Source organism: Vulpes lagopus, chromosome 2 (assembly GCF_018345385.1).
Source record: "Vulpes lagopus strain Blue_001 chromosome 2, ASM1834538v1, whole genome shotgun sequence".
NCBI classification, from domain to species: domain Eukaryota; kingdom Metazoa; phylum Chordata; class Mammalia; order Carnivora; family Canidae; genus Vulpes; species Vulpes lagopus.
In genome coordinates this window covers 166,406,741-166,434,507 of record NC_054825.1, presented here as the reverse complement: position 1 = coordinate 166,434,507, position 27,767 = coordinate 166,406,741, and the positions used below count along the sequence as shown (strand labels likewise).

Genomic DNA, 27,767 nt, shown 5'->3' with positions numbered 1-27,767 from the left:
ATGCAGGCAGAACTCAAGCAGGGCCTGCAGACACCCCACTTTCCCACTTTTGGGGGTGTGACCATAGGTAGGGTGCTTAACCCTTGGTGCCTGAGTTTCCTCCACTGTAAAATGCAGCTAATAACAGTATCCACCCACGGGTTGCCTGATGATTCACAATCAACCCAGCAGAGGGCTCAGTGTCAGCTAGGTACCAAGGAGAGGCTCAATATTCAGGCTCTGGGCTTATTAAGTAAGGGAAGGGGAGACTTAGTACCTAGGAGTTTGGAAATCATTGACTAAACCAAAGATTTCAACCCTCTTTATTTTATGTTCTGAACCCTCTTTATTTTCCTGGTCCCTCACAGTCACCAAAGTATGGTCATTCCTTTGATACTGGTGGGTATTAGGTCTCCAAACTATTAATCAAACAGATATTTACAGAGCAGCTACTGTGTGCCAGGCACTTGCTCTGGGCACTAGGAATATACGGGGAAAAGGAGACAAAAAATCCTGGGCCTTCGCGGGACTGACATACTAATTGGTGACAGGGACATTAAAAATTTAGTAAGTTCCAAGGTGGCAAGGACTGTGGGGAAACAAATATAGCAAGTAAGAGGACTGGAAGTGCGGTTCTGATCTTAATCGAGGGGTCAGGATGGCATCATGGAGCAGGTGATGAGCCAAGCCTTTCAGAAAACTTGTGGTTTTAGGAGTCATATGGCATTACCCAAGCTGCTAGAAATACACCATTAGAAATGGTAAAAATATCATTTTGTATGAGTAAGCTTCGGACAAGCACAGGCTGAAAGCACACTGAAGATTTTCAGAAAAGGCAAAATGACTTGGAAAGCAGACACATTTCCTAAGACAGACAAATAAAGGAAAGGGGGGGGAGGTGTCACATTACCCCAGTAGACCCAGATGTGACATACAGGCTGCCAAACTTTCCCCCAAATCAAGAGGCTTTCAGATAATTCACTGAGAGCTGAAGACAAAGTGTTAAAGACCCTTGACAGTAATGACGCAATGACAAGGAGGCAGAGCTAGCATGAGGGGCTGCAAATGAATCAGTAAGAGGAAACCCAAACCAGAAAAATAAGCACGAATGCCACCAGCGTTGTGACAACAAGGAGCTCCCCAAGGCAGGGTGTCTGTCTGCACAGAGTAGGTGCTCTATCAACACTGTGGAGCGAGCACTCAGGGAATGAATGCCCATTTTCTAGAAGAAGAAACTGAGGTCCAGAGGGGTTAAGTGTCTTGCCTAAGTGTGTGTGATGGAGCCAGGATTCAAATCTCAGTGTTCTGGTTCCAAAGCACATGCTCCATAGTTTTTTCTTAAAAGAATAAAAATTAGGGTGCTTGGGTGACTCAGTCAGTTAAGCATCTGCCTTTGACTTAGGTCACAATCCCAGCATTGGGCTGGGCCCCACATTGGGTTCCCTGATCAGCAGAGAGCCTCTCCCTCCGCTGCTCCCCCTCCTTGTGCTCTCTCTCTCCCCATGTCAAATAAATAAAAATCTTAAAAAAATTTTTTTAAAGAATAAAAATCATAAAAAGACCTCAGACTTCTTGAGAGCTTCATATGCACTACACATTTTATAGATGTTAACCTCATCAACTCTTTACAAGAGGCCCCATGTTTGGAATGTGGCCCAATTTTGCATAAGAAAACTTGAGGGCCAGGGTGGGAACACAACTTGGCCAAGGACGTACAGCAGCAGAGGTAGGGATTTGAACCCGGGCCTATCTAAGGCCAATACTTTTAACCACAAGTTTTCCTATCAGTGCCAGAGAACTTTAGTGATAAACTCAGGAAGCCTCACAACAAATGAACAAAAATGTTTCAAGATGAATTACAAAGTTGCCAAACTGCCCAGTACGGCTGGAATAACCAAAATGTTGGAGGGAGAAAACAGAGTTGTCAGAAATATTTCCTATGCACTGAAATACCTGGAGTTGGGCCAGGCTGGGCATCAGCAAGTGAATTATTTATATTTGGCTGGGGATAGGGATGGGGACAGATTGAGTTTCTGAGCACCCCATCGGGGGGGAGTCACCCTTCGACTTGAAGCCCAAGGGTAGAGGGTGAGAAAAAAGATGAGCCAGATATGGGGGCAGCCTGTGGGAGGAAGAAAAGGCAACCTAGCTAATGTCTCCCTCACTGGTCTCTGTCTCCTATGTTCTCTCTCAAGTCTGTTTCCCACTCCCTGTTCAAAAAATGACAACACATGTGTATTTGAGCACTTACTCCAAGAACCTTATGTGCTTATTACCTCTCTGGGCCCTCCAACCTTCCTAGGATTACTGATCCCATTTTATAGTTCTCGAAAGGCCGAAAGACTTGCCCAAGGACACACGGCAAATGGATGGCAGGACTAAAATTTGAACTGAAGACCACTTCTCTTCTGGAGTCTCTGCCCTACTCATAACATTGTATTTCAGTATAAGGCGAGGGGAGAAATCAGAGTGGTGAAAGCAGATTCTGAGCCAGTATGCCTCAGTTGGAATCCCGAATCTACCACTTAAATGCTGGATGACCTTGGGAAAGTTGCTTAAGCTCTCTGTGCCTCTGCAACCTAACTGCACCTATACCTTTGGGGTGCTGTCAGAATTAAATGAGTTAAGAAAAGCGCCAGGTACTTCCTAAACAGTAAGTGTTAGCTGTAATCTACTGTGGGGAGCCCCTGCATGCTTCTAAGCTGGGGTGTGCCCAGATCAGTGCCAGGTTTTGAGAAAAATGCCTCTGGGGTTGGCCTGATAAGGAGGGAATCCATTAGCACCTGTGACCCAGTCACATTCCTGGGGTGGGGAACTCCCCACCAACAGCTCCGGAGACTAAGGACTTATTGCAAAGGAGGGTAACGATCTTAAGGAGCCTCCCCTCTTCTCAGTGGCAAGTTGTTCCAAGTTGTTCCCGCAACACAGATAAGGGCACCAAGTTCCAGAGAGGGGAGACTTGCCCAGGTCACAAAGGAGTGACAGGGTAAGAGATCTGAATGCTGGACTGTCAAAGCACAGAAAGCACTATACTTTCTGAGATCCCACTGGAGAAATGAGAGTGCAAAAGGTCTCTCTATGCCCCCTTCTGTCCAGTTTCTCTGGAGTCTCGGGCTAGTCTAGGCAAACTATCCTTACATCCAGGCGCCTAATGCCATGCTCCCCACCCCATCCCCAGCACGGCAGCCTAACCAACACACCACTCTACCATTGATTTCACTCCCCCGCCACCTCAGCTTGCCCTCCTGCCCCCAATCCGATCAGGAGGCCCTAACCCACCGCATCCGAAGCTGGTCTCTCTCTCGGAGCCTACAGACCCACTTATCCATCTAGCCCTGACCCCCAAGCCTTTTCGCATCCCCTAGGCTACCCACCTGGAAATTGCTCCTTTCAGGGCCTCTGCCGGGACGCCCAGCCCCTTCTCCAACTCGGGACTCCCTTCCCCAGCTCTGACCTCCCTTACAATCAATCCCAAAGCTCGACTCCCTCCCCACCTCCAAGACCCCTCCCCAGCCCCCATTCTTCTACTACTCCCTCCGGCTCCCATTCCGCCCGAACCCCTCCCCAAAGCGATCTCTCCTCGTCCAGCCCCTTCTTTAGCCCCTGCCTCCTCCTTCTCGCACCTGGTTCCGAACCCCCACCCCAGCTTTCAAGCGCCCCCGGCCCCCGCTCGAGATTCTCACCATCTCCCCGCGCCGCAGCTCTCTCGGCTACGCGGGTTTCCCCCACTCGCTCCTCTCCAGCCTCCCCTTCCGGGTTCCCGCCCCGAAGCCCGCTGGGAATTGGAGTCCGAGCGGCCAAGGACTACACCTCCCAGAAGGCAGCATGATCCCGCTTGGAGGTGGGGAAATGAAGCAAATTGGGCGGGCTGAGGACAGGAACTACTCTATCTCCCCGGAGGCCGAGAGGGCGCTTTGCGGCGCAGGCGCGGGAGAGCGCCCCCGCCAGGCGCACTGGGAGATGGAGTCCAGCCTCCTCCATTTTGGCCCGGGGCCCTTGGAAAGAAATTGAGCAAACTGCAGAGACATTTGTGAGGGCTGAAGGGTTTGAGAAGGAGCAAGTGTATCGAGTTAATTTTGCACATTAACATAATAATTAACAGTGCCTTGTACTTTCTCCAACGTTTTTCCATCTCTTCCCCCGATTTTCTTACCATCACCTCCACTAATTTTTCACTAGTTCCCGTGAATTAGGAATTAGTCAACATCATAGAAACTCCATGAGGACAGACACTTTTGCATATCTCGTTCAAGCACCCAGAACAAGTGTTGTGCAATATTTACTGCATACTAACCACCTGCCAGACACCCTGCAGACAAGGCAAGTATTATCCCAAAATTGAAAAAGTTAAGGCAAGAAGAGGTGACGCCTCTTCTCCATGGCAACACAGCAAGAAGGTGGCTTGAACGGAAGTGTGTTGGACATCAGGGCCTCTACTCTCCACTAGGTCGGTACATTCCTTCCCCTCAAGCTATATTTTCCAGGCCATCCTCACCTGCCGCCGTGAGGAAGAGGTTTCTAAAATAGAGCGTTTGCTGTCAAGGAATGACTATATGTCTCCGTGCGGAGAGCTGCTTCTAAGGGCCAATTCCAATGGCTCTCCTCTTTGAATCTTTTCTCAATTTATTGCTCTTTAACATCACTAGATTCTCAAGATCTGTGAGCCTTCCCGATTGCACCGGAAAGACAGCGGCGAAATTCCCAACTTTAGCACGATCCTTGGCACACAGTAGGCCCTCATTAGATATGCAGCGAAGGAAAATGGTGGAAAGAGGGCCAGAAAGGAGGCTGACTAGATCTCTCTTTCTTCCTGAGAGTTGGCAGTTGGGGAGACCCCGCCTTCTTATTAGGATCCCCGGTCTCTGGCGGGCTGGAGCCAGAGGGGGGCGTGGCCAGGCGGGGGCGGGGCCCGCGGAAAAGGCGGGCAGCTGACTGAGCGCTGATTGGCCGGCACTTTGGCGCGCTCCAGCAAAGGCCTTGTCGTGAGGCGCGAGGCCAAGCTCGAGCCGGGCTGGAAGACAGGGCGCTTCCCCAGGCGCGCTTGCGCACGGCCACTTGCACCCTGCCGTTTCCCCTCTCCAGTCTCGCGCCCAGCACACCTTGGCGGGAACTGCTGGGGGCGTGGCCTGGCCTCAGCTGCTCACTTTTGGTCTCCTCCACAGGCCTCGCGCAGGAGCCTCGAGCCAAGGGGATTCGCGCCCACCCCACGCCGGGGTGGGGAACGCAGTGGCTGAGGCCAGCCTGGGGCTCGCGCGCACCACCAGCCTCCCGGGACGCGCGCGAGACGCTATCTGATCAGGCTCCCGAGTGTGGGGCTGGCGTGAAACCAGAAGGGGGGGCCTCACGCCATTTTGCACGTCCTGAGGCGGGTGCTAGAGGCCGAGGAGAACGGGGCGGGGGACGCCCCGCCACCAACCCGCCAGAAGGGAGCCTGGGGTCCCCTCAGGAGCAGCAGTCTTTGGTCGTGGCCTCCCTCGGGGGCTCTCAGGAGGACAGGAAGGCGGGCGAGCCCGGTGCTCAGAGCGAGGCAGGCCAGGGGCAGCAGAGCTGGAGTTCGGGTTTGAGGCTGGGCCTGGGTTTGGGGATCTAGGCTCAAGTTGGAGATAGGGAGGGCTCTGTTTGAACAGTGTGGGGGCTTTAGGGTCATGAGATAGGATCTGGGATCTCCAGCTTTGTATCTGGATATAATTTGGATTAGAATCTGAAGGTGTTGGCTTTTGTGACTGGAAGCTTTCCTGTTGAAATCTGGAGATCGTAATTTTAGGATCTAGAAGGCTTAGTTGTGAGTTCTGGAATATAACTTGGGGGCCTGAGGTCTGATTTGGGAAGTTTGAAGCCTCAGGATAAATTCAAGTTCTAGAATCTCAGTATAGAGTATGAGGTATGAGGTTTAGGGCCTAGAGTCACAATTTGGGACTTTGAGGATTAAATTTTAGGGCCTGAAGTCCCCATGTTAAGTATGGGGCTTCAATTTTGAGACTCACATGTGAGATTTCAATTTTAGGGTTGGGAGGGACACAATTTGAAGGTCTGAAGTGGTGTTCAGGGGTCTAGAGATCTTTATTTTTGGACCCGAGGTCAATTTGGGAGACTGTTGTTTGCTCGGGATGGCGGGGCGGGGAGATGGAGGACTTGGGTTTCTTACTTTAGGGTTTGGGTTCTCTGTTAAGGTTTGTAGTCTGCGATCTTAATGGGATTGCGATGGGGGTTGTCTTTGGAGATCAAAAGTGGACAGTTTGGAGGTCTAGAGTATCTCAATATTAGAGTTTAGGGTTTTTAGGCTTGGGAGGGCACCTTTTTGGGTTTTAGATCCTCACTTTGGGAGGTTAAAGTCATAGTTCTGGTGTCTTAACATCAAAGTCTAGAAGTCTCAAACCACGGTTTTCAGGTCTGACGGTCTAATATCTCAATGTTAAGACCAACGTTCTGAAGTTAAAGTTGGGGAATTTGCTGCTTTTAGTTTTGGATGCGGATCACGACTTGACCCAAATTTACAATTTGGGATTCATGAACTTCAGTTTAGAGTTTAGGAGTTTGAATTTGGTCTCTGGGCCCATATTCTTAGGAGTTGGGGACTCTTGGGATCTCTGAGAGCTCAAAGGAACCACATGGGGAAAATGAAGGCTGCCCACCTTGTGGCCAATTACTCCTGGAATCCCAGAGGTAACTAATAATTCCTTCTTTTTCCCTCTTTGCAGATGTGGGGCTCCAGCAGAAACTTGTGTTCCCCTGAATGGCCCAGAGCCAGTTCCCTGGGTTCCAGTGACAGGTAAGGGCTCTCCCCTGCCTATCTCCCTTCCAGCTTTGTAAACTCTGGTTGAAAAATAACAATAATGTTTACTGAGCATTTACTGTTTGTTAGACTTTTGCTAAGCCCTTTTGTTTGTCCTTTAATCCTTACAACAACTCCACAAGGAAGTAGGTGCGAATATTACCACCATTTTTAAGATGAGAGAACTCTGGGTGATCGCCAAAGATCATCTCAGAGGCCCTGCAGGTTTTGACATTCTGAGTTTTGTAAATGCCCTGCCTTCCTTTCTTTGATTCATATATTCATTCATCAAGCACCTCCTAAGTGTTAGGAATCTCATAGAAGGGATGTTCACAGCAAATGGAGAGTCCGATCAGATTTCTCCTTCCCTCCCAAGCCTGGATAAAGAAAAGAGAGCCAGAGTTCATCTTATTCTCACTATCTCCCCTAATGACTTACTGTCCATCCATCTCTTCATTCATTTATTAACTTCCAATTTAAGCATCTGCTTTGTTCAGGTTCTCTACTTAGGTACTGTGCTCAGAAGGAGCACGATGAAGAAAATGAAGAAGGCCTGTCCCGTGCAGCCCATTCCTCCTGGAATCCCAGAGGTTACCAACAATTGGGAGGGAGTCTTTCCCCCCTTTCTAGATGTGGGGAGGGGTCACTATATTAATAAAGACTCTTAGTTGCAAGTAACAGAAACCTAGCTAAGACCAGCTTAAGCATAAAAGGAGATTCATCAGGTCATTTGAACTAAAAATTCAGGGGCATCAAGCTTGGCTGGTTCTGGGTGAGGGCTAAATAATGTTGCCAGGAACCTGCCTCTCATGGCTCTGTTGTTGCCCTGTGTTGGCTTCCTTCTCAAGCAGGCCTTCCCTTTGTGAGGGCAAGATAGCTCCCAGAAGCTCCAGGGCCACATCCTACTAGCCTGAAAACCCCAGCAGAGAGTCTCTTTTAGGAATCCCTTGATTCTGTTTGGCCAAACATGGGTTATGACCCCAATCCTGATCCAATCACTGTGACTCTTCCCAGTTGGACCTTAGTTCTGTGCTGCCTAGTGGTGCAGGAGGCTGGAATCAACTTCTCTGAACCACATGGACCCAGAGTGGGGGAGGGGTGGTTCCAAAGGAAAGTATTACCAGACAAGGGGGATTAACTGTTGGTCAACCAAAAACAATTTTATCAACTATAATTATCCAACACGGTACTTCCATTCCATTTGTCAACTTTCTAGCCACTTCCATTTTAGACATGAGTGAAAAACTGCCTCAGAGAGGTTAAAACATTTGTCTAAAGTCACACAGCAAGGGGCAGAGCTGGGATTTCAATTTGAGTCTGTCTTATTCAAATGCTAGAGCTTAAAACCAACTATTATGCTGCCTCTTGGGATCGTCCCCCATTATGTCCCACTTTAGGATAGCTTTTTTTTGTTTTGTTTTAAGATTTTTTTTTTATTTATTCATGAGAGACACAGAGAGAGATAGAGAGGCAGAGACACAGGCAGAGGGAGAAGCAGGCTCCATGCAGGGAGCCTGATGCGGGACTCGTCCCAGGACTCCAGGATCATGCCCTGAGCCGAAGGCAGATGCTTTAACTGCTGAGCCACCCAGGCGTCCCTGGGACAGCTCTTATTCTTATTTTTTTTTTATTATTTTTTTTTCCACAGGAATAATAAATTTATTATAAGAACCACAGATGACACGGTAGTGCACATAGAGAAGGGGAAACCTCTCCTCACCAGAGGGCCGATGCCCTCTCAGGGAGCCTTCGCTCTCTGGAGTGGCTCTGAGGACGCCAGGTCCCCAGGACACCACCCTGACCCAAGAGCAGGCCCAAGTGCCCACTGAGTGGGCACAGTGCCAGGTACAGGATCCACCCAGGTGCCCCTGCAACCCAGGCACACCCACAGTGCTGAGCAGACCCCCATGGCTTAAAGGGAGAATGCCATGAGGTATAAGGCCCAGGCGATGGCAGGGGATTCACAACGGCCTGCAGGCCGACCTTCCCTCTGAGATGCAGCCAGTGCCCTTGGATCCAGGGACAGTTCTTATTCTTAAATCTCTGCACACATTAAAGCAAGTTAGGGTCTGGACCTTGGTTTTCTTTTATTTAATATGATAAATTTTATTTAATATGAGCTGGCTTTTCCAGCTCCTGTAAAATAAACTAGGGAGGGCTCAGGCTGATTAGCTCAGGGAAGAGAAAACACTAAGTGCTAGTTGTTATTCTAGAAGCTAGGGATTTGGCCAGGCCACATACAATTTATTATGGGCCCTAAGCAAATTTGCCTTCTTGGGCCCCTTCCTCCATTAAAAACATATTTAAAGTTTTAGTTTACAACAACATCAGCATAGATTTTGTTTTTTTTAAGACTTTATTTATTCATGAGAGACACACAGAGAGAGATAGATAGGCAGAGACACAGGCAGAGGGAGAAGCAGGCTCCATGCAGGCAGCCTGATGTGGGACTCAATCCCGGGTCTCCAGGATCACACCCTGGGTTGAAGGCAACGCTAAACTACTGAGCCACCCAGGCTGCCCATCAGCATAGATTTTAAAAGAAATTAAAACATTTTTAGGATGCCTGGCTGGCTCCAGCGGTGGAGCACGCGATTCTTGATCTCGGGGCTGTGAGTTCGAGCTCCACATTGGGTATACAGATTACTTAAAAATAAAATCTTTTTTTAAAAGATTTTATTGATTTATTCATGAGAGAGAGGCAGAGACATAAACAGAGGGATAAGCAGGCTCCCTGTGCAGACCCCTATGTGGGATTCCACCCCAGGACCATGGGATCATGCCCTGAGCCAAAGGCAAATGTTCAACCACTGAACCACCCAGGTGCCCCAAAATAAAATCTTTAAAAAAGAAAAAGAGGGATCCCTGGGTGGCTCAGCGGTTTAGCTCCTGTCTTCTGCCCAGGGCATGACCCTGGAGACCCGGGATCGAGTCCCACATTAGGCTCCCTGCATGGAACCTGCTTCTCCCTGGGCCTGTGTCTGTGCCTCCCTCTCTCTGTGTCTTTCATGAATAATAAACAAAATCTTAAAAATAAATAAAGAAAAAAGAAAAAGAAAGAAAACATTTTTATGAGCTCTTAAAAGTGGCACCAGACAGGTACTGTGCTTACTGTGTCTAAAGGGTAAGTCAATCTATGATATGACAATTAATAAACTAGACAAAAATCCCTGCCCTGTGGTGTTTATAACAGAGAAAGAGGATTTCAGATTTTGATAAATAATACGGGGATGTGACCAAGAATATGCTTAGTTTGATCTGTTGGTCGTGAAAAGCCCCTCTGAGGAGGTTATATCTAGGCTAAATGCTGAATGGCAAAGAAAAAACCAGCCATACAACAATCAGGGCAAAAGAACATTCCAGGTGGAGGGAATAGGAAAGGCCCTAGGGCAGAAAGAAACTTGGCAGTTTAGAGAAACAGAAAAAGGACCCAAGTGGCTGGAGCTGGCCTGTTCCTTGAAGACCCAGAGGGCAGAGCTGGGATTGGTGAAAATTACAAATCTCATGAGGAAAGAACTTGTCTGAAACCAGAACCATCCAGCAAGGAAAGGGACGGCCTTGGGAGGAAGTACAGCTCCTGGAGGCCTCCCGCTCTAGGAGCACAGCCCAGGTCACACCTACTTAGGACTACTGCCTAGCAGATGCCAAGATTTTGTGATGCCTCATCACCCTCTTCCTCCCTCAAATTTTTTTCCCCCTGCAACTTCTGTGTTTGCACATAGAAGGCTCTCAATGCTTTGCCAAAACCCCAAGTAAACACCCAAGGACTACTGTAAGCAACTCTTTTTCTCAGACACGCTCAGGGAACACCTATCTCTTTAATAAGCCTGGATGCTTTTTCTTCCCTTGCTTTCTGTGTCCTCTCTCGCTGGGGCTTCCAGGGAGTCCTCTAGAACAGAAGGCAAGTGGTGTACAAAAAGTAAATATCAGGGCTACACAGGACTTTAAGAGTGCCCCCTACCTCGTTTACCTCCAAAGATAGCACCCCAATGCCCGTGCCTCTGAAAATTATGGTTTCAACCAGGAGGTAACTGGAGACCAGAGATTTGGGTTTGTTTGTTTTTTTTTCTCTTTCATTCCTTCATTTAGCTGACAAATATATATAGTCTTCTATATTTGTAGTGGTTTTGAGAGGGGGCACTAATAGTATCATTCCCTGCATAAAGCCCCTTTGTGGTTTCCTGTTGGGCTTCAGATAAAAGCAAAACTTTTCTACTATGAGCCTCTGAGACCCTGCCTCATCTGGCCCCATCTCCTCCAGCCTTGTCTCACCCCACAAGACTCCTTGTTTACTGTATGCCAGAAACTGCAGCTCTAGTTCCTTTGAGTTCTCCATGCTTCCTCATGCCACAGGGCCTTTGCACAGGTTCCCTCTCTCCGAAATGTGCTTTTTCCCTCTTCACCTATGTATCTCCACTCATCTTTCAGAACTAATTCTGGCCAGGTTTACTTCCTGAGGGAAAACGTAGGGCAGCCCGGGTGGCTCAGCAGTTTAGTGCCGCCTTCAGCCCAGGGCATGATTCTGGAGACCCAGGATCAAGTCCCACATTGGGCTCCCTCTGCCTGTGTCTCTGCCTCGCTCTCTCTCTGTGTCTCTCATGAATAAATAAAATCTTAAAAAAAAAAAAAATAGAGTGGCTCAAAGCCACCTGTTTCAAGCTTCCATAGCACCAAGCAGCACTTCTTTGTCTCCATCAGGGCCAACTTCCTGGGTGTGTGACTCATGCAGTTACAGAGGAGCCTGAGGCTTGGTTTAATGCCCTGTTCTCACCATCTTGAAATTCTTCATTTTTATAAAGGGGGCCTCACATTTTCATTCATAAGGCTCCCCTCCCCAACAAGTTATATAGCTGGTTCTGGTCCTAATTGGAATTTTATGTTTGTTTGTGTGACAGTTTGATTAATGACTTTATCCCTGACGGGACTGTGGGCACTTAGAAGGGGATTTTGGCTTTTATACTTTTATCCCCTCACCTAATAGCATTCCTGGCACATAGTAGGTGTTCCATGAGTAATTGCTGAATGAATGCATGAGAAAAATTATTTTAGGACTTCAGAGTTTGGTTAGGGAGATAAGTGCAGCTTCCACACTGCTCCCCCATCTCCTCGAGGGCAGTGACAATGATTTCTCTCTCCTTCCATGGGGTCCAACCCAGGGTCTGGCAAAGAAGAGGTGCCAGGTTGTGGGTGTGAGTAGGAACTAAACACCCCTGGATAATCAATAGAGTATTTTGGGTGTGGGCAGGCCGCAGGTGACAAAGTGTTATGGACATTCAGAACAGGAGAGGAGGGTGAGGGAGGTTGCCAGAGGTTTCCTGGGACAGGTGGCAATTGAACAGAGCCCTGAGGGAAGGTGACACAGGGACTGGTGGAGATGGGGATGTCTGGGCATTCCCAAGGGAGTCATGTGAGTAGTGGCAGTGGCCTGTAATTTGGGAGAGAGACTCCAATGTCTTTGTGTCCCCATCTGTCAAGAGAGAGGTAGAGGTGTATGTGGGGATGTATATTATAAATTATGAATTCAGGGATTAGATCCTGGAAGTTTTGCATTAGCCCAGGAGTCAACTTCTGTCATACCCTTTTTATTTATTTAGCAAATATTCAGTGAGTTCCCACAGTGTGCCAGACCCTGTTCTGGATGCTAGAGATACAGTGGTCCACGCCCCCTCCCCAGCTCTCAGAGAAATGTATGAGCATGGGGCTGAGGGCCCTTAGCAGTGGTACCTCATCTGTCCAGTGGAGTCAGAGCCAGTTGATTTGAGAGAACCAAAGAAAGTAAGAGATGAGACCCGTATGGTCAGTAGAGCCAGGTCTGGGGGGGCATTATAAGCCATGTTGAGTTTACACTTGGTCCTTAATAATAGGATGGTATCGAGAGGTTCGGAGCACTTATTAGGTAACTAGAGTATCAGGCTGTGTGCTGGGCGATTTCACACACACAGTCCTGTTGATAATCCTCTGAGCCTTAAGGGATATCCTCATTCCTATTGCACAGATGAGAAAACCGTGGCCAGATCTGCAGCTTCAGAGATCACCCTGGGTCTAGTAAACAGGCTGGATTGGAGGAGGCCAGGGAGGGGGCTGGGAGAGCTAGGGGGATGTCCACACGTGACCTAGGGCAGGGGCAGGAGCAGGAGAGAAGGGATTGGGAGGGGAATGGGCAAGATTTGATGAGACCTACGATGCCCAGGATTCTGTCTGGGGGCCTGGGGACGTGGAGCCTCTCTGAGATGAGGAACATTAAGGCCAGTGGTTTGAGAATCAGGGGCCAGTTTCTGTTTCAGATGTCCTCACCAAAACCAGCTCTCGGCCCAAACCCGGAGGCAGAGGAAAAACCACACCAGCAAACTGCATGAACTGGCATTGTTGCTGCCTGTAGCCCTGAAGACGGGTATTAAGAAGCTCACCAAGGTATGGGGATTGAAGGAGAGAAGGCGGGAGGGTGAGGGGAGCAGGTCTGCAAATATCAGTACCCAGCTTACCCTCCCTTCTCCGGGGCCCCGATGCAGACCCTCTCAATGACAACGCTGAGATGGGCATGGTCCTGCCCAGAGTGGGCATTTCTGTGGTCCCACCACTAGGAGCCTTCAGGATCCTTTCTTGCAAAGGATGCAGGGGCAAGTGGGAGAGGGAAGATCTGCAAACCATGGGGTAAGGGCCATCACTTTGGGCGTCAAACAGCCCTGGGTTCGAGCCCGATGGCCCGAAACGGCCGGACTCTGGGCAGGGCCCTCAGCCTATCAGCCTCTCAAGCGTCACGTTTCTCAGTCAAAACGAAGACAAATCTACTACCCAGAGATATTTTGAGGCCAGAATGACATATGAGCCATGACAGTCCTCAAAGAAATGTCAATTCCCTCACTAGGTCCCTAGTCCTGTGTCCTGGGGGCATCACCTCCACAAGGTAACAAGAGATAAAGCCACTCTGTATGTCCCCAGTGGCTGCTGGGGAAATGTTATACTGTGCTGAGCTGCCACCAGTGGGAACACTGTATAAAGGGATTCAGAGATCTTGAAGGCTTGGTGCCGTGTTTTCTTACCATAGTTCCTCTCATTCCGTCACATATTCACTCACTCATCATCAATTCTGGAAAGGTTGTTGGAGGTCAGAAGCCGAATGTTTTGGTTGCAACGGGGGAGCCAAAGGAAGCCGCGACCGGCTCCTCATCCTCCGGGAACTCAGAATGTGGTCAGGACAATTAGGATTCGAACTTAAGAATAACTGACTCCCACCTAGAATGGGCTACCTGCCTTCCGAAAGGCTCAAGAGAGTGGGTGTTTGGGGAACAATGCCAGACCCCCACCCTAACCTCCTTGGTGCCTCCTACCTTCCATGGGTCACCACCAGGTTGTGTTGATTCTCCCTCCTACATGTCTCATGGCCTGTACCATAGCTTTCCGTAGCTGCTCTAACAAAGTGGCACATACTCAGTGGCTCGAAACAACGCAAATTTGTTCTCGCCCGGTTTGGAGGGCAGAGGCCCCAAATAAGCCACGCAGGTCTAAAATCAGGGTGTCAGCAGAGTTGGTCCTTCTCTAAGGCTCCCAGGGAGCATCCGTTTCCTTTCCCTTTGCCAACTTCTAGAAGCTGCCTGTGTTCTTTGGCTCACGGCCCCTTCAGAGCCAGCAGCATAACATCTTCCAAGCTGTCTCCTGCTCTTCTTCCGCCTCCATCCTCACTTCACCTCTTCTCTGCCTTCGGCCTCCGGCCTCTTGCTTGTCAGGACCCCTGGGACCACACTGGGCCCAGTCGGTTAATCCAGAACAATCTCCCCATCTCAGGATCCTTACTCAGTCACATCTGCTATGTCCCCTTTGTTATATTCGGCAGCATACTCACAGGCCTCTGGGGTCGAGGACATGGACGTGCTCGGGGACAGACATTAAGCAGAACACCGCGGTGCTCAGAAATGCTTGAGGAATTTCTTCCTCTGTCCTCAAACATCTGTGTATGTGGTGTGCATAGGTACTGTAATAAACTCTTGGGGGGGGGGGCAGAGATGACTGGGTCACAGTCCCCGCCCCAAAGGAGTGACAGTCGACTCAGGTGATGGGTGACATTTCATCACTGACCAGATGATCACCTCATGAACTTCTCCCCAGGCTTCAGGCTGCTTTCATCACCATCAATCCTCTGATGTCTCAATGATCCCTCTTCCTCTCCACCATCATCCTTTCTTAGGCTCCATCCTGAGACTCCTGTTCTAAATATAACCTGTGTCCTGGTCACTCCCCAGCCTCCCCATGTACCCGTCTGCCTGAAGCATGTCACCACGACCTGTGCCAAGGCTATGCGACATGCTCAGCCTGACGCTCAATGAATGGATTGAGCTGTTATGTGTTGCCTTTCCTATGTTTGCGTTTTAGGGTACGGCTTAGGTCTGTGTCATCCTTCCTCGCCATCCTGACTGATGAAGTGGGCTCCTGCCCCATATGGTCCTGGGCGTTCTGACCATCAAAGCCCTCGGCACAATCCTGTGACTGTTTCTTTACCTCTGACTTATTTATTTATTTATTTATTTATTTATTTATTTATTTATATTTATGATAGTCACACAGAGAGAGAGAGAGAGGCAAAGACACAGGTAGCGGGAGAAGCAGGCTCCATGCACCGGGAGCCCGACGTGGGATTCGATCCCGGGTCTCCAGGATTGCGCCCTGGGCCAAAGGCAGGCGCTAACCCGCTGCACCACCCAGGGATCCCCCGTTTATTTTTTTATATATATATTTTATTTATTCCTAAGAGACACAGAGAAAGAGAGGCAGAGACATAGGCAGAGGGAAAAGCAGGCTCCCTGCGGGAAGCCCGATGTGGGACTTGATCCCAGGACTCTGGGATCACAACCCGAGCCAAAGGCAGACCTTCAACCACTGAGCCACCCAGGTGCCCTACCTCTGACCCCTTGAGATGAGGGGTTTTGTGAGGGGTAAGGACCATACTACCATACTGGAAACATCTCTATCCCTAGCATCTGTGGGGCCAGCACAGAGCAGACAACAACTACAACTTCTCCCAATTTACTGAGGGTTCTAGGTGTCAGATCCTGAGTGCCAAGCATTTTATATACATTTTTCTCATTTAACCCCCCCACCCCAAGGCTTGAGAGGTGCATCTGGGTGTGCTCATATTCCAGTGTGAGGACACTGATGCGCAGAGGGGTCATGTTACCCAGAGGACACGGCTGGTTAATGGCAGAAAGAGTCACATGTGTGTCATTCCAAAGGTGCACGTCCTCATCTGCTTGGTCACTCAACACTCAATAGGTGTTTTGTTGAATGAATGAGTGAGCGAGAGTGAATTCCTTCAGCTGAGATACTTATAGGACCCGTCGATCTTCCCTTCAGAAGGTCTCTGGGATCTGAAACCTTGCTGTGGCCCACAAGCTAACCTTCCTGAAGCATCAATTACTGATCTCTAATTGGAATATACTGAATCCAATTACGTTCTGCATAAAACCTTTATATTATTAATAATAATGTTTCAAAAAAACATTTCATATTACTTTACAGATTATAGACACTTCAGCTTTAGTGCGTGCCAATGATGTGCCAAGCCTGATGTTGGAGATAAAATGTCTGTCTGCTCTTGAAAATCCTGTGATCCGGTTTTCAGAGTTAGAAAAAGTTCTCATTTAATCCTTTGAGAACCTGATGAAAGTATTCTCATTCCATCATCGATGAAGTATTTATTAGGCAACTAGCGTATCAGGCTCTGTGCTGGGTGATTTCACACAAGCTAATTTATTCAGTCCTAACGATAATTGTCTGAGCCTCAAGAAATATTCTCATTTCCATTGCACAGATGAGAAAACTGAGGCTCAAAAAGCTAAAATGGCCTGCTCCCGATACACAGCCAGGAAGTGGCAGATTGGATCCAGGTCCGTCCAAAATGACAGTCTCGGGATCCTTGGGTGGCGCAGTGGTTTGGCGCCTGCCTTTGGCCCAGGGCACGATCCTGGAGACCTGGGATCGAGTCCCACGTCGGGCTCCCGGTGCATGGAGCCTGCTTCTCCTTCTGCCTGTGTCTCTGCCTCTCTTAGTCTCTCTCTCTGTGTATGACTATCATAAATAAATTTTTAAAAAATTAAAAAAAAAACAAAAACAAAGTGACAGTCTCCTGCCCATGTTCCTTAGTTAGATTATAGCTTCCTTCCATGGATCAGGTCACATTGTTTCAGTGACCATCAGTATTCAAGCTTATGAAGAGTTTCACACCAGTCCCTCTGTGGCACTATGTTTCCTCATCTAGGGTTTGGAAGATTGCTACTAACGGTTTTATTGGTGTTCTATAGATCCAGTTCAATCCAAGAAATACTTACTGGTGTTCTTCCCTCACCTCTTCACCAGGCTAATTCTTGTCATTCTTCTGGTCTCTGTTTAAATGCTAAAGGCCTGGGCACTGGGTAGCACAATCAATTAAGTGTCTAATTCTGTGGTTTCGGCTCAGGCTTGATCTCAGGGTTGTGGTCTTAGGGTCATGATCTCTGGGTTGTGAGATTGAGCCCCACGTCAAGCCACACGTTGGGCTCTGCACTCAGGGCAGAGTCTGCTTGGATCCTCTCTCTCCCTCTGCTCTTTCCCCCTCTCTAAATATATAAATCTTTTTTTAAAATGCTGGAGGTCTTTCCAGACACTCAAGTCCAATTTCAGAATCTCTTGTTACACTCTTATTCATAATGCTTATCACACCATTGATAATTTTGTATGACTTACAAATTTACTAAGTGTCACTGTCCTCACTAGATTATACATTCCAGGGGCAGCCCAGGTGGCTCAGCGGTTTAGCACCACCTTCAGCCCAGGGTGTGATCCTGGAGACCCCAGATCAAGTCCCACATCAGGCTCCCTGCATGGAGCCTGCTTCTTCCTCTGCCTGTGTCTGTGCCTCTCTCTCTCTCTCTCTCTCTCTCTCTCTCTCTCTCTCTGTGTGTGTGTGTGTGTGTCTCTCATGAATAAATAAGTAAAATATTTAAAAAAATAGATTATACATTCCATGAAGGCAAACAAAAGCATTTCTGGTTCACCCCTACATACCTGGCCCTCGGTGGGTAGTAGTTTTTTTAGCTTTGTGTCTCTGGTACTGACTTAGTACTGGGTGGCTGACTGGGTGATGCCTGGTGGGCCGAAGGCATCGTGCTCAGTGCCAGTGAGGAGATAATCCTCAGCGATCACTGGCTAAGCCACCTCTTGATTCTGTGAGCGAGGGATACAGAAATCACTTAGCTACAAGCCTCTACCCTCAACTAGTTCAAAGTCAATGAGAGAGAATAATGCATGAACAGATAATTATAAAATAGGCTCAGGGCATTACAAGAGTGCTGAGAAGGGACATCTGACCAAGCCTGCGTAAGAGGGGTCAGGGAGGTGGGAAAGCTTCTGGAAGGGGAGACCACTGTGCTAAGGCTCAGAGGAGGATAAGTCTGGGGGAGGTGGAGGCCTGCGGGGGAAGGGGATAGCTTTGCAGATAGAGAATACAGCATGTGAAAAAAAAAAAAAGAGAGAGAGAGAGAGAATACAGCATGTGCAAAGGGCCAGGGCTGGTAAACCAAACAGTATGTATTGAAAAAACTGGGCCAGGAAGAAGGCAGCCTGAGTTCAGATCCTAGCTCTGCCCCTTCCTCTCTAACCTTAGCAAATGACACCACCACTCTGAGCCTCAGTTTCCTTAGCTATAACAAATCCCTCCCTGAGTTACAGCAAGGTATAAACAGAATAGAAGTATGTCTGCCAATGGAGGAATTGTTGGGGTGGGAGTGGGCTCCCCAGCAGCCTCACATTGTCTTGGCCCCCCATTCTTGTGCCCAATCCTGTCTTTCTTTTGGGAGCAGAAGGAGATTCTGCTGCATGTCCTGCATTACATTCAGTACCTCCAGAGAAGCATCGATGTGGCCAAGGCCTTGCTCAAATTCCACACCACCAATGGAGAAGGCGGACGTGGGGGTGAGTGCAGTCACCATGGCCCAGGCCTGCTACATACCAAGCACTGTCCTGGCTGTCAGGGACACCAACTGACTTACATGATGAATGAGCCCAGGTCCCCAGGGATCCCAGAGCCTTGCAGAGCAAAGTCAGAGAGACGTGCAAGATGCTGTGACCTCAGAGAAGGAGTGTCTGGGGCCTTGCACCTGGGCCTGTGCAAATAGTAGCAGGGGGCGCCCCGGCAGTCCAGAGCAGCAGTGAGCAGAATGCAAGCCTGAGAGGATGTGTGTGGAATGTCTGGGACAGATAGGCAGTTGGTGTGCTTGGAGGGACTGTCGCATCAAGACGATATGTACAGGCTCATGAACCAGGTCCTGATGCAAACACGTGTCTTGTGACCTTAACTTCTCTGTGCCTGAGTTTGCTCAGCTGCAAAATGAAACCAATACTAGTATACCTAACCCTTGAGCAACCCGGGTTTGAACAGCACAGGCCCACTTACACATAGATGTGTTTAGATAAATCCAGTCAATACAGTCCTGTAAAGCCTTTTTCCTTATGAGTTTTTTTTTTAACACTCACTTTTCTCTAGCTTACTTTATTGTACAAATACAGTATATAACACGTATAATGTACTAAATATACGCTAATCACCTGTTTATGTTATTAGTAAGGATTCTGGTCAACAGTAGGCTATTAATAGTCAGATTTTGGAGGAGTCCGAATTAGAGGGGGATTTTCCACAGCACGGGGTTCAGCTCCCCTAAACCCTGCTTGTTCTAGGGTCACTGTACTTCCTTTCTGTGTTTGTCGTGAGGATTAAATGAGTTAGTACCCATGGAAAGTGCTGTCACCTGGTGCCTGTGACAAGTTGGTCATCCAGTGCTGCGTGATGTGCTGGGTGCTGTCGCTGTCGCTGGCATGACAAATCCATAGGTGGGAGTGAGGGGAGGTGAGGTAGGTACCAGACCCTGCAGGGCTTTGAGTGCCTGGCTAAGGGAGGGAGACCAAGATGAGAAAAACTGGTGGACTTTTAAAAGCTGGGGAAAGCCATGATCAGATTTTTTTTTTAATTTTTTTTTTTTTAGGAAGAGGTGCCTGATATCTAGTGAGCAGGGTTGATTATTAATTGGTTGTTGGTTATTAGAGTCAGGGAGGTCAGTAGGAAGGCCTTTGGGAGTGATCTGGACAGGAGACAGTGCGGTCTTACACTGTGGGTCAGGCTGTGGACAGAAGTGGTACCTTTGGGCGAGGTTAATGAGGGAGAACTGAGAGGCCTGATGGAGAGGCCCTGGGTGAGCCAGGATGGGTGGCCTTCACTGCTCTGTGGAAGGTAGGAAGAGGAATTGGTTTGGGATGCTGATGGTGGGGAAGCATTTGGGAAGCGTTGAGTCTATCTTCCTTCTTGGCCAACCCAGAATGGTCCTGTGGGAACCTGAATTTTCACCCTGTAACCTCTGCTGCCTGGCCGAGCAACCTCAGACCAGTGCAGTCTCCTCCTGGGAGCTCAGTTTCCACATTTGTAAAGTCAGCTTGGAGACCAGAGCTGTCCAGCCCTCTGCCCAGGATTGGGAAGCATGGTCTGGAAGGAGGAGATGGGACAGCATGAGTTTGGGGACTTTTGACCTGACTCTTTCTCCAGGCTGTGCAGGTCGGAACTCGGCCTCAGGCCCAATGCGGCGGCGACACTCCACCCCTTCAAGCTCCCCACACTCTCGGAAGTCCCGTCTTCAGGGAGCCTGCCGGAAACCCCGGAAGAAGAAACTGACAGGGCTTTCAGGTACAAGTGAGGCTGGACAGGAAGCCAGGTCACATGGGAGCAAAGCTCCTTTTCCAGAGCCGTCTTACTCCAAGGAGGCCAGTCAGCTACCCAGAGCCCCCTAACAGCACTTTACAGTGAGACCTATCTGGTTCAGCTCCCGGCCCCTCATCTCACTAGCTCTGGGGCCTGACATGGTTGCTTTCCTTCTCTGAGCCTCTGCTTCCTGGGGGTGGACACAAGCTGATCTTAAAGAGCCTGCATCCACACCCCTGGAGCAGTGCTGAGTGGAGAGGCACACAGTCAATGCTCAGTGATTGTAAGCTGCTGTTAGCACTTAACTGTCTTTACAATCAGTCATCCATCCTGGGCCAGGGCATCAGGGAGCATGGGCTGATGGAAAGACCTGAGTGTGGAAAGCAAGCATCCTCAGGCCAACCTCTGTCTTGCTACTAATGGACCACATGTCCCTTCCCATCTGCAAGCCTCAGTTGACTTGTCTTTAAAATGGGAGTTGTGACCTAATCAATGATTTCCAGTCTTGGCTGCATATTCCTTTGACTCATCCAGGGTACTGTAAAGAATGCCTATGCCTAAAAATTAAAAAAAAAAAAAAAAAAAAAAAAGAATGCCTATGCCTAAACCTCACACTCAGAAAGTCAGGTTCAGTGGCCTTGGGTGGAGCCTGGGCATCAGTATTTTCTCTGAGCTTGTAAGGTGATTTGAACGTGTGGATGGGGAAGGGAGCTTCGGTTGAGATGCTCTAACTGAGGATCCAGGCTTACCTGGGAAGGGCTGGTGAATGACCAGGCTAGACAAAGTTTGGAAGAGGCTGTGGGGCCCAGAGCAAAGATGCCCCCAACCTGAGCCATGTTCTGGGCCCCTTCTGACACTTGTCTATCTGCTCCCCCAGAACACCAGACCCGGGCCCAGAACCCTCGCCGCTCTCTGGCCCTGGACAAGCCCAAGAAATGGATGACCCTATCTCCAGAGCAGCAAGGAAGAAATGCAGTGGGGACTGCCACCCCTTCAAGATGTGCCGGCTCCTGCTGTCACCCCAAAGTTGCATCATCCCTGCCTCAAGGTGACAGAAAGGGAGGACAGCTGACGTTGCTGGACATGGCTGAGAACAGTATCCACTGTGACTTCTCAGGTTGCTCCCTTCCCTCACCATTAACTTAGTCATTTATACACTACCTGTCAGGCACCTGCTGTCTTCCGAGCCCAGTCCAGCAGCTGGGGATTCCGAGGTGGACAAGAGAGACGCTGTCTTGGGCCTCTCTCCCATTGTCTTCTTCCCTTCGGGCCCCATTGTGGACGGAAGGGTAGGACGGCATCAGCGTGGCCCTCGTGCAAGGCTGTGGGTCACAGAACCGGAGGAAGGCAGGCAGTCGCTCTTGTGACTCCTATCCCTGGGCCATCTTGAAAGGGTGTGGTGACACCCAGCAGAGCACCAGGCGAGACTGGGGCACTTGGCAGGCAACAGATGCCCCAAGCCATCCTGTCCCCTACCTGCTCACCCTGAGCATCTCTGGACCAGGCCGTGTGCAAGAACTGGAGTCCAAGGTGACCCAGATTTCCCGTGGTTGCTGAGGAGGCCGTGAGAGCCCAGAGGAGGCCCCTGACCCACCAGGGGAGGAAGGGCTTTTCAGCCCTTCTGCCAGTTGTATGACCTCGGGCAAGTTACTTGGTATCTCAGTGTCTCAGTTGGGTCTAATAATGGTACCCTGCAGCAAAGGGCTACTGAATAGTCTATGCAACGCCTAAAACCGAGCTGGCGTGGGAAGCCCTCTCCGCTTGTTTGCTCTCATCGTCTTCATCGACATTATTCCACTGCAGGACTTTGGCTTCCTCACAGCTTCTGAGAGGGACATGGGGTTCCAGAAACCAAGGGATCATTCGGGGCACCCCGTAGCCTCACACAGAGGCCCCGCAGCCTGAGGTCTTAGGAGGGAGGCAGAGGCTGTGCCAGACGGTAGCATCTCTCCACCCTTGTATGTGTGACTCCTGGGATTAGTTCCAAGCACAGAAGTAAGCATCCCGACTTGCCCCCGGCCCCTGCCCCACAGGCTGCTGTTGCAGAATCGGTGGCCCGGGTGATGGCCTCTATTGTGCCTTCAAGGCCCAGCAAGGGGCCGAAAGGATCCATTTTCTCAACAGGACCCAGCCCCATCCCAGGTAAGGGAACCCCAAGGGCTCTGAGTGGAGGAGGCTGAGGCGTCTGGCCTGGGATGGCTGAGGGGTAGTGAGAAATGAGCTCAATTTACATCCTCTCTGGCATCTGTGGAGAGAGCACCATGGACCTGGCTTCATACAGGTGGCAGAGGCTCAAAGGAGAGCCTTGCTTCTGGGCCATCCTTGCAGAGTTGCAGCCCCTGGCCAGCCTCCCTGCCTCCGATTTCATCCTTCCAGCTCGTCCTCCCTAGCTGCCTGAGGGGCGGTCATGACAGTTCATGGCTTTAAGCTCTCCCAAGTGCCCATGGGGCAGAGCCCAAATATCTTAGTTGGCATCTGAGAACTTCTTGCCAGCCCCCTCCCCGTCCATCTCCCATGAATCTTACCCTTAACACCACTGAATATTCACCCTCCACAGGAGCCATGGCCTTGGCCCCTCCGGGCTTTTCACCCTCTGATTCCTCTTCCTGATGAGACTGCTTCTCTTGTCCACCTAGAAAACCACCACCCTTCAGGTTGAGCACAGTGTGGTCCTCCCCCAGACCACACCCCCTCTGTCCAACTGGAACCCACCCGGCCCCTCACAGCCCTGCTCCCCAGGTGGCAGCACATGATGACAGCTGCCTCTCCTCCCAGGCCTGGAGCCCCTTGAGGGCAGGTGCCTCAGCTGACTAAGCTTCCTGACTGCCCCCCTGCACTCCCCCAGCAGCCAGCACAGAGGGACCTCTATCTCATGGCACAGTGGGCAACACCCCGGGGGACATGGCTCGACCCAGGCTGCACAGCAGCTCCTGGCCCAGGGGTCCTGGTCTACCTCTTGAATTCCACCTCTTGCAGGCAGAAGCTGGTGTTCTATGATTCCAGTGAGGAGCTGGACAAGGACTCCCCAGATGCTGACCCTTGGCTTCCTGCCTGGACCCCGGAGGGCAGCCCCCATGGTGACCAAAACTCCATCTCTCCTCCTTGTCAGCTAGGGTGTGGCCCTTCCTGGGCACTTCCTTCTGAGCAGTACCGTGGTGGGAGGAGAGGGGGCCAGGGTCTAGACGTCTGGTGAGCATAGCGGTATGTAAGTGTACCTGCTGGTCTGTGCCAGCAGGTGCTCCTGCACACATTGCTTCTGTGGAGCCCAGACACTGCCTCAGAATCTTTCTTAACACAGAGCTCCAGGTAACCATAATCAGTCTATCCAGATTTGGCACACCAGATACTGATTTTTTTTTGTTGTTGTTGCTGTTTTTTGGTCATCCATGACATAGCGCCAGGCATTGTGTCTCTTAATCTCCTCTCTGAAGCACTCAAAATGAACAATTGACAGTCACCCTTCCCTGACATCTAACATCATCTCCCTAAAGCCAGCTGCTGTGCTGGGGGAGAGGGTCATCTCTGACACATCCTGATGTTTCCTTTCCAGGGAGCCTGCTGGACTTGGGGCCTCCCCAGATTGCCAACTGGAGTGTGACAGGCCACCCAAGCGAGATCCTAGGGTTCAGCCCCTCCCTCTTCAGCTCCCCAGGAAAACTGCCGCCAGAACAGATCCTGGAGGATAGCACCGAGTTCCTGACCCAAGGTGAGCATCTGGGGCTGGACCTGACACTTGGTCCATTCAGAAAACATATGGTGATACTCACCAAGTGTGCCGCCCTGGGCCCGGGGTGCATCTCATCCAGGCCCCACCTCCAGAACCCCGTGGCCTTGTGGGGCAGTGGTCCTGGAAGCCCCTCAGCAAGGGGAAGCCTCCAGGAGCCCACGTCAGGGACCTATTCCCTCCGCTCAGCATGGAGGTGCCCCAGGGGACCTGGCCTGTGAGCCGGATTTGGACCTAAGACAGGAGATCCAGAGAAGGACAGCAGGAGATCCTGGATGGGACCGCGGGACGGAGCCTGGGTGCCTGGAGGGAGGTGTTTCCACTCCAGCTGGCATCCTGCGTTCCCTCCCCGACAGCTCTCTTTGAAGAAGTGTGGCTAGATCCCATGCCTTCACTTTCTGACAGCATGCTTGAGGCGCTACAGAACAAGGTAGGCATCCGTCCACAGACATGTCCATCCTTCTTTCCATGCACATCGCTCTCCTGCTTCACTGACTCATCCATTTCCACCACCAGCCAGCTGCCTCCCCCACCCTCTCACTGTCCATCTGCTCGCACCTCTCCTTGTCTTTCTGGAGACATGTCTACCGTCTGTGCCCCCATCTGCCCACCCTTTGAACAGTCACTGCTGGCCCCCAGGCACCCCACTCTGTGCCGGGAACTCGGAAGGAACCAGGCACAGGATAAGAGCTAAAATCCAGGTGCCCATAAAAGACCCCACATAACTGTGAGCCAGGGTCTCCTGTGACCCCAGTCTACAGATGAGGAAACTGAAAACAGAATAAGCTCAATAATCCTCGGTTGGAAGGAGCCTCCCGACCGGGCCCCAGGGGTGAGCTCCAGCTGCCGTTCTCCCCAGCGGCTCATCGCCTGGCTGGCAGAGGTCCGCCCCAGCTCGGGTCCCCAGATGACTCTTCCTCCATCTCCACTGCTTCCTCCGATGAGTAACTGAATCTGCACCAGAGACCAGAGTGGACACTCTTAGCAGAGCCCTTAGTAAGCGCCAGGCACTGTGCTAGGTGCTTCTCAGCCCTGTAAGCCTTTGTGGTGACCGCCACTCTGTAGGTGATCTCGATGCTCAGAGAAGTTAAGACTTGCCTGGGGCATCGGGGCTGCCAGACTCTGGCTTTAAGAGTTCCAGCCCCAGAATGGGGTTGCCGACCACCTGAGCCTCAGCCGGCCCTTCTCTGACCCACAGTGGGAACCTGGGAACATTTGCTTGAATGTCAGGGGTGATATGGACGAGATGGTCTTTGATTTGAGCTGGTTCTGATGCTCATGTTACGTCCTAGGAGAGCAGTGAGTGGGGATGTGAAGGGATGCCTTGGTCTCCCCTCACACCCCCTGGCTTTCTCCATCACCCCCCTCCACCGCAGGAGATGCCCTCAGAGGCCCCCGAAGATGCCCCTGACCCCCATGGCCTGTGCCAGTCCTCAGTGTCGCTAGACCACTGCTACCTGTCACTGAGCGAGAATAGCAAGGTGCCGTCCAGCTCCAGCTCTGAAGACACGGACACTGAGTCGGGGTGGAAGCAGCAGGAGGTGAGGGGGGGCAGCCGCGGCAGTGGTGGGGTGGTTCCCCATCCCTGGCCTGCCCTCACCTCCCTGTCCCCCACCAGGACACTCAGGCCGACCCCGAGGGCCTGCCGTCCTCCAGTGACGAGGACGGAGACTGCACGTGGACCCCCACCCGGCGGACTACAACCCTGCCCACGGCTGGGAGGAAGGCCAAGAAGGGCCGTGCAGGCAGGGGCCCGACGAAGCCCAAGGAAAACAAGAAAGCCCCCTGCCAGCCCCAGATGAAGAAAAAGTGTGTCAATGGCTTCATCATGTTCTGCAGGATGAACCGGAAGCAGTACATCCGGTGGGTGGGGGTCCTTTTGGGCCCTGGGTGGGGCCTGACCTGCACCGTCCACCCCTCCCTGCCCCCAGAGTGTGTTGCTCCTGTCATCTGGCACGTTTGCCCCCCTCCAGACATGACCCCCTGACCCTTCCTCAGCCACATCCCTGCCCCCTGGTCCTGGAGCTGCAGTCAAAGCCTATGAATTGTAAGCAGCGAGACCCAACTCAGGCTTAAGAAAAGGGCTACCACAGCCTGAAAGAAGGGGAGGAGGTAGATTGCCCCCCGGTGGGCCTGGGCCTGGGGCTCAGATGATGCTAAGCCTCTGGAAGTTTCGTTCCTCTCTCCATTCTGCTCTCCTGGCTCGGCTCTATTCTCAAGAAGCACGTGGGGTGGGGTTGGGGAAGAGTCACCCTAAGGTCATGTCCAGCAAGCAACCCGGTGGGAGGAGAGCCCCTCGTTTCTGAGGTTTCTGGCCAAAGTTCTAGGGGCTGACTGGATAGATGAGGCACCCAGCCCTGAAGGTGGGGTTGGGGTTGGGTGGGGCCTCTCGATGCCCAGCAAAGAGCTGGTGCCCTGACAGGAAGTCCAGGCGCTGGCACCCGGAGCCATGGATACGGGTCTCCTACAGGCCCCAAGACATAGTTTCCCCTTCCCAACAACCAGTTCATCCAGCCCCCTGTGACGCCTCAGCACCAGGGCGTGTGCCCTGAGCTCCTTCGGGCCACAGTGGATAGAAGAGACCTGGATTCTCAGGCAGGAAAGCCAAGGCCCCGAGAGGGCAGGGGACCTCCTGTGGTCAGACTGTTGGCCTTCGCCCAGACTGGGCTGCCCTGCAGGCCTCTCCTCACCCCTTCCCTCCTGTCCCAGAGCCTGTCCTGGGACCGCATCCACGGCTGCCACCAAGGAGCTGGCCCAGCTCTGGCGGGTGATGACCCAGCAGGAGCGGAGACCATACTGGTGAGGGGCCCCAGCCCAGAGGCGCGGGTGGCGGAGCAAAGGGGCCTCCGGGGCTCCTCGCTCCTGCTCTGATTTTCAGAGCCTCGGGCCTCATGATGTGGGAAACAGGTTGGAGTTTGCTGGGGTGGAAGATGTGGGTGTTGAGAGCTCTTATGAAATCCGTGGGGCGGGGATGATGGCGGTAGGAGGTGCTCTACCTCTGCAGCGAGCTTGGAAGGGCAAATGGCCTCAGTCGGGACCCCTTGGGCCCCTCCTGCCACAGGGAGTTTCAGAGCAGGAAGCTGGGTCTCATTTCCCTGCCACTACCCCTCCGCCCTCCCTCCTGGCCCCTCCCTGCCACCCTCTCCTGTCCACGGTGGCACAGCTGCCACCTGCTCCTTTCTCACGGGCCCTGAAGCACACAGCCCTAGATCGACCTGTAGCAGGGGCAGGGAGGGCTCCGGCCCCATTGTACAGACGGGACTGGGAGGCCCAGGGGTTGCTCTGAGGGGGCCAAGGAAGGAATAGGCCCTTGCCACCTCCCCGTCAGCCCAGGTTCTGGGGGGTGAGCTAGGTACCCCAGAGGGGAAAGGAAGGAGTGCCCCCCCATCCACCCCCTTTTTGCCCCCAGCATCAAAGCTCGCAGGTTCAGCCTCCAGCACAACCGGATCGTGAAGCAGGACAGCTCCAGCAGTGAGGACGAGGACTGGGGGACCCCCAAGCCCTTCTACCAGCTGCTGGCCGAGAAGGCCCGCCGGTCCCCAGACCTGGCCTCTCAGCTGCCCCCTCAACACTACTGA

General features: G+C 51.4%; 1 protein-coding gene across 1 annotated transcript; it reads left to right on the top strand.

Moving 5' to 3' along the window:
- MEIOSIN (meiosis initiator) lies at positions 1 to 27,767 on the top strand. The gene is made up of 16 exons (XM_041734454.1): positions 1 to 67; positions 3,626 to 3,820; positions 5,142 to 5,193; positions 13,036 to 13,162; positions 18,580 to 18,691; positions 20,313 to 20,450; positions 21,343 to 21,582; positions 22,499 to 22,607; positions 23,442 to 23,542; positions 24,016 to 24,171; positions 24,546 to 24,619; positions 25,049 to 25,072; positions 25,566 to 25,730; positions 25,808 to 26,052; positions 26,899 to 26,988; positions 27,599 to 27,767. Exons 1-16 carry the CDS (start codon positions 1 to 3, stop codon positions 27,765 to 27,767), a joined length of 2,064 nt encoding a protein of 687 aa, XP_041590388.1.